This window comes from Meriones unguiculatus, assembly GCF_030254825.1.
Source record: "Meriones unguiculatus strain TT.TT164.6M chromosome 13 unlocalized genomic scaffold, Bangor_MerUng_6.1 Chr13_unordered_Scaffold_119, whole genome shotgun sequence".
Lineage (NCBI taxonomy): Eukaryota > Metazoa > Chordata > Mammalia > Rodentia > Muridae > Meriones > Meriones unguiculatus.
The window spans coordinates 88,529-95,688 of NW_026843595.1; the positions used below are offsets into that span (position 1 = coordinate 88,529).

General features: G+C 41.8%; 1 protein-coding gene across 1 annotated transcript; it reads left to right on the forward strand.

The window, feature by feature from the left end:
• The first annotated feature begins 5,459 nt into the window (after positions 1–5,459).
• On the forward strand, positions 5,460–6,692 carry LOC132650578 (NEDD4-binding protein 1-like). Its single transcript, XM_060375933.1, has one exon. The coding sequence runs from the start codon at positions 5,460–5,462 to the stop codon at positions 6,690–6,692; it is 1,233 nt and encodes a 410-aa protein (XP_060231916.1).
• Positions 6,693–7,160: the final 468 nt, after the last annotated feature.

The following is a 7,160-nucleotide window of genomic DNA, read 5'->3' on the forward strand; positions in this document are numbered from 1 at the left end:
TGAATCTATCATAATAAAAAATGAGGGATTTTCTAGAAAGAAGGTGGTGCATAGAAGTAGAAAGAACACTAGCACAATAACCTCTAAATTTTCTGCTGGAATGAATATTGCAAAATTAAAAGACAAGCAAGTATCTCTAAACCTTTATATTTAATGGGGTGAATGCATTTGTGGAGAATATGGCTTTGTGCATGTGGGTGCAGGACCAAATAAGACCAGAAGAAGGAGACATATTCCTAGCAGCTGGAGTTGTAGGTGCTTGTAAGCTGCCCAAAATGATTTCTGGAAGGTGAACTGATATTCTCTACAATGTATGATTCTACTGCTGAACCAACTCTTTAGCAATACAGACATGTCTAGAAATTAGTAAATGCTGAACTGTTGACAGAATCAGAAATTTACTATCTAGATTCTCACTTCTTACATAATCTTCTTCCCTTTAATATGGGAAGGACTTATCATGTGAAGATTATCTTCTCATGATTGGATTGTGATGTCTCACACAGATGTAATTCAATCCAGATGTAATGGTGCAAGACTCTCTCTTCAGAACTCAAGATGCAGAGGTATGTATATCTCTGTAGGTTTCAGGACACATCTATATAGCAAGTTCCAGGCCAGTAAGGGCTACTACAAAGTGAGACTCTGCTTTGATACATACATACATACATATACATAATACAATTATTTTAGGTGGAATTCTTTATATTTCAACAGAACTTGAAAAATATTGGGCAGAAAGAGAAAAAGCCAGAGAGCTTTTTAAATGAGAGTGATACAGACAATTCTCTGTGTAGCTGGGAGAAAGCAAAAAAGCCATTATGGTTGATACAGACTGAGAACTATGTAGCAACGACCAACTTCTTCTGAGAGCACTTCAGCCACTTTAATAGGTATGGAGGCCCATGTTCTCATAGAGAATCACTCAAGGAACCTGAGGTGTTCCTTCAACAGAAGGTATGGATAACCTCTTATCTTTTCTGAATGCTGGGAACAGATGTGCATTCTGTCTGGGTGAAGTTTGTATTCCGAGTCCAGAGACCAAACTGGATATACCCCAAGACATTCATCATAAGCTTATTTTTTTTTCTATAAATCTATAGAACCTATCTTTATGGAAATCATCATATATAATTTATAAAGTGTTTTGATGTAGTCATATCCAATCTTTATTTAATTTACTTGTTTTTTCAAGAAGATATAGGTATGCTCTGTTGCATACACAGGATTGAGTTCATTATCACTGGGAATGATTGTTTATTTAGGTTAACTAAATAAACCCAATCTCTGTGTGGTGATTTGGTTATACAGCTGTTTAGAACTAACAGCAGCGTTACTAAAAGATGTATCAATAGTAAATATTAATCGCCACTTACAATATGAGAAGAATCCCTTTTTACAACAAGATTATTTTACTTGCTAATTACATGAACTTAAATGGATTTATTTATTTATTTATTGCATTAATATCTTCCACAAATTTTTCTTTTTAATTACTATGTGTATGGGTATGTATGTTCTTGTGGTCAGAGGACAATTTGTGTTATCAATTCTCTCCACCATGTGAGTCTCAAGAATTGAATGCATATATGCTCAGGTGGAAGGCTCTTTTCTTTCTTATAGTGCAACATAGTTAAACACAATATTCAATATCAGTAAATACTGTCTGTAGACAAAGAAACAACAGAATTAGCCTAACCTTCATGTTCCCATTTGTAGAATAAGATCTTTTCTCCCCAAAACCCGCCACTACTATGAATACTCTTAATCTTAAAGGGGAACATGTTACAAGTTTTAAATAAAATAATATGTATATAAACATGTCTTAAATGATGTTTTCTCTTAGAATGCCTATATGTGACATATTGCAACTAGAAGCACGTGTTATAGGGCCAGAATTTATGAAGATGGTGTCATTTTCATTACAGTATGAATGCTCTGCTGTGCTCAAACTGTAAAATGTAGCAGGTAAGAAATCCACAGCAGATAAGAAACCATTGTCTGCATGCCAGAGGGCACTCCCAGACAGAGAAGGCAGCTTCTGCTCTCTGTCCTGCTAAGGTTCATCCTGCTGCTGCATTGACTGTTACATTTGCTACTTCTGACTTGCTGGTTTGCTGCATTGCTGAATATCCTGAAGACGAAGATTGGACTTGTCCCAGGAAACCTGGAAATAGCATAAGAGCTGCATAAACAACAGGAAATAGTCCATAGAAATCTATGGCCCTTTCCCATTTATCATTTTTTATTTACTACCTAGTGTCTGGGAGTTGGAAGGATTAGGTTGGATAATAGTTGGAAGGGAGGTAGAGTTATAAGAAACCCAACAAAACAGACAAATATTCCAATGAAGGCTTTGTTGAGACCAATTAGGTTTTACAATATAATTTAATTTTCATAAAATTTTGGAACCAGTTGTTATTTTACTACCAAATTATGTTTTCAAACAAATTTATCATGGTAAGTCTTACAGCAGTAGAATAGTAGTATCTTACAGGAATATTTGTACAGATATATTTAGGCAGTTGATAATTAATAAAGACATTTAAACAAAAATTATTGATGGATTTTACATAATTTTACTTTATCAATTATTACACCTTGTGCTAACAGCAAATTCATAAAGTAGCTCCATTAGTGATATCAGGGGTTTAATTCATAAAATCAATGATGCCTGAAAAATCAGGAAACTTGGACTGAGTAAATGTGTTTTTTTAGGAAAAGGATTCCCATATTTTTTTATTAATGGACTTCCTATTAAAAGGCACCAAGCACTTATAAATACATCCATCTAAAAAAAAATCCAATTTTGTGAATCTTGAAATGCTTTTTCAAATCTGTAATCCACCTTGGAGTAATCGTTTACTTCTTATTTGAAGGTAGAATACTTCTAATAGTTTTGTGGGTGTGAGACTCACATCTCATATAAACCTGTATGTGAGTTAAGACCCTTTCTCCTCTCACAATTTTAGATATTAAAAGGGCTTCCTGCAGTTACTATACAATGAGAAAGCCTCTGAAAAAGCACATCAAAACTGTTGCGGAGGAATATTGTGCCTGAGTGGCATAAACAGAGAATACAGATAAACCCACGATATTTTATTTGTTTTCTAAATAGTTTTGGATTAGCTATAACTGTTATGTGAGTTCCTGGTGAGGAACCATGACTTCATAGACTTCATAGACTCATGTGTGTGTCTGTGTATATGTGTGTGGTGTGTCTGTGTGTTCCTGTGTGTATGTCTGTGTGTGTTGTTATTATATTGAAATAGCTACTTGAAGCTACTTACCATTTTTTCTTTCATTCTGAGATATCCATGCAAATCAGATAGTCATGCATTCTATATCTAATGTAAGGATCATTCCATCCTCTCACCACTCCTGATTCTGTATCCACAGATCAAAATAACTGTCTTCATTACATGCCTTTTTGAACAAATACTTGGTGTTCTGGGTACCACTGAAATGGTTCCAGACAGCAGGGTGCAGGGGTCTATTTTATTCTGAAGTATTACCACCTTTGATGCTGTCAAAGCAACTGTAAATAATGAAGAAATGTATCATATAGCAGGAATACCTTTACTTAATATGTGTCAAAATAATGAATGATGGACTATTTATACTTTATTAAAATTTATTTAAAATATATTAAAACTATTATAATGAGACTAGTTCATGGGAATTATAATTATTTCAAAATGAGCTCCTGGAAAAACAGTGGGGGTTTCTGTGGGGTTTTAGCAATGATTTTGAAACGGAAGTGGAAAGAAACTTAGATAAGTTGGAGAAAGACAATGAGTTAGCAGTTGAATGTCTGTTGCCCTCATAAAGGACCCCAGATCAATTTCCAGCATCACTGTCTGTCTCATGATTTGATCATCCTTTTCAATCCCGATGGGCAGCTTATTCATATGTGCATGCCTCAACAATGCTATACACATGACATACACAATACATGATATAAACATATCTAAAAATACAGATAAATGAAAGGAACAAGTTGGCTCTACAGGGCACTTTATGAAATCTATACCCCATAATAAACTAACTTCAATCAGTACTTTTCCAGAAAGCAGAAGGACAAAAGGAAAAGCAGGTGAATTGAGAAAAGACCCACACTGTTGCAAAGGAATACCAAAATTCTCCACTCTGATGCAGAGGAATGTCCAGATATGCAGTATGAGATAACATTGCCCAACAACCAGTCCAGAAAATCATAGCTCACCAAATCAGATAGGGGCAGGACTAGATGTACTGCTCACCTAAAATGATCGAATCATTGTAAACTTCGAACACCCTACAGCATCATCATCCAATAAATAGCATATGGAACTTGAGTCCAACTTGGCAAAAAGCAAAAGGAATTAGTCTGGTTTGTTTGTTTGTTTTTGTGGTTTTTATTGTTTTTGGTCTGTTTGTTTGCTGGAGGAGGGAGGCAGTTGTAAAGGAATTTCAATCATGCTACCTGGCTGCTCTAGCAAGGGGTTACACCAAGAGATCTTCATGGGCTGCCTGCTGGGATTGACACACCTGAAAATCCCCCTGTCTGAAAGGCTGACACACCCTTAGGACACACCTTAATCCCAAACAATGTAAGGAACTCTAGTTTGGAAAGAGAGAGGGCCTTGATTGGAAGTGCGGTCTAGTGGAGGGGCAGACAAAGAGCCAATCAGAGAAGGACTCCTCAGCAAGCATCAGAGATAGGATCCGCCCACCAGGAAAGGGAGGCTTCTTAAAGAGAGTGCAGCACTCTAGAGCAGCTCAGTTGAGTTCTCACTGTGCAGTGAGGTGGAGCTCCACCCCTTTCCCTCCAGCAACCCACCACCCATTGTTGATTTTCTGAGTGCGTTCTGTGCTGGTGAAGAGAGGCACGTGAAACCCGAGAGTCAGAAGGGACCAGAAGTGTTGCAGTGGAACCCAACCTGATCGGGAAGGAGAGAACCCACCAAGATTGCAGGAGGCAGAGGACATCTGACAGAAAGGTCTCAGAGGAGAGCAGACGTCTGAGGGAGAGCCTCGGAGGAGGAGAAATTCCCTGGGATCCTCTGCAGAGGATGCATCTGTTTCACCTGGCTCCTGCTGGAGAACACATAGGAGGCTCCATTTTGGAGAGGGGGGAAATTGAAGGCCTAGGGGGGTTCCTCGGGAAAGCCATGGCGGCAGTTCTTTGGGCCTTGATCACCATCACGATCACCAGCCTGCTTGTACTTGGACTTGCAGCTGTCCTTCTCTACTTTCTCTCCAAGAAGCTTGGATCAATATGTGCCCAACAAGAACGCACCTCAATAGCATCTGGAAAAGCAGCACTACTGCAAGAAGTGGTAGTCGTGCAACAAGCGAAATTAGCTGTGATGTTACTGAGGCTGCAGAGACACGAGAGAGGGGAAGTGAGAGAACAGAAGGCCCTCGAAGGATAAACTAGGGTACGTGATGGGTCAGGGGGCCGGGATGGACAGCCCATGGAACCTGAGTCGCCCCCGGCTCAGAAGGAAACCGAACAAGGGCAGCAACCCCCACCACCTTTCCCATTGGCCCAGGGAGGAACGCCTGACAAGGGTTTTCAACAACCCGTGGGACCTGTGCTTGCAGAATCTAAGGAGCCTCCCCGTGGAAAGCATTCCCACTCAGGGGGCTTGCCTGAGCCTAAGCCGATGTGCCCCCCAATTTCTGAGCCACTCCTGCAGCAGCCCTGGCTGTTTCCTTCAGAGACAGGATCCGCAGAATTGGGTGGATCCTATGAGGACCCCACTGCCTCGTTCACAGGGGTTCAGAGATTTCAAGAGGCCCTCAAGACCCCATACAGTCTGGCCTTGAGAAATGAGCCCGGCAGAGCAGATCTGAAGCATGTGGTGATAGATGGAAGTAACGTGGCCATGGCCCATGGCCTGAAAAAGTTCTTCAGTTGCCGCGGAATAGCCCTCGCAGTGGAGTATTTCTGGAAGCTTGGCAACAGAAACATCACCGTGTTTGTCCCGCAGTGGAGAACGAGACGGGATCCTCACGTCACGGAACAGCACCTGTTGGGCCAGCTCCAGGACCTCGGCATAGTGGCTCTGACTCCTGCCCGGATGGTCTCCCGAGAAAGAATCTCTTCTCATGATGACAGGTTCCTACTGCACCTGGCAGACAAGACCGGGGGGATCATCGTGACCAATGATAACCTGAGAGAGTTTGTGACTGAGTCGGCGTCCTGGAGAGAAATCGTTGCCAGGAGACTGCTTCAGTATACGTTCATGGGAGACATATTTATGGTTCCCGATGACCCTCTGGGAAGACACGGACCTCGGCTGGAAGAATTTCTTCAAAAGGACCTCTTTCCTCCAGACAAGCAGCTGGTTGATGACAGCGGCCCGCCAGGCATGAGCAGTTTGGATTCTGTCCTCAGGAGCCCTAGCCCCAGCCCCAGCCCCAGCCAATGGCCACCACCTCAGAACCACGGAGCCTCTCCAAGCCCTGGGCTTCCTCAGCAACAGCTCTTCACTGCCCCGGTCACACTAACCAGGATGCAGCAGAAACTGGCCAGGCCTGCACAGAGATCTTGGGCAGAGACCAGCGAGTTGAGAGAGGCGCTGATGAGCATCTTCCCGGACTCTGAGCAGAAACAGAAGATTGACCAGATTCTGCTAGCTCATCCATCCACGATGGACCTGAATGCCCTCTCTGGCCTCGTGTTGGATGCAAAGCTGGGCTGAAACTGCACTCATGGTGTGGTGAGGACGGGGCAGGGGAGGGCACTAGGTTCTGCCACCTGTTGGTAGATCCTTCCCTGAGGAAACATTGCTGTATGGTATGGGAGAAAAGGAGTGACAGATGTTTGGTGTACACAAAACGGAGTTTCTAAATAAACAGAAACAGGGAGCAGGAACTCCCACAAATACAGACCATTATGTTTTGTTTTGTTTTGTTTTTTAAGTTGAAATTTCCTGATTGGCAACCAGGCAGTCAACTGCTGTTTAAAGTCCCTGGATTGTAGGAGAACGTGATGATGAGTGTGAGCTTCCATTCTTCAATGGGATTTTCAAAACAGTGGGATGGGTTTCAGGTAATGGGACGCTCAGAGAAGCAGCTTTTGCCTATATTTCCACAGGTCAGCAGAGCCTAAGGGTTCCATCAAATTGCAAAGGAGCCCATCCCCAGTGAGAGAGGATTCCCCATGAAAG

What these genes read in the sequence shown, in the direction of transcription:
- LOC132650578 (XM_060375933.1), top strand. Translation starts at nt 5,460, where the DNA reads ATGGAACCTGAGTCGCCCCCGGCTCAGAAGGAAACCGAACAAGGGCAG.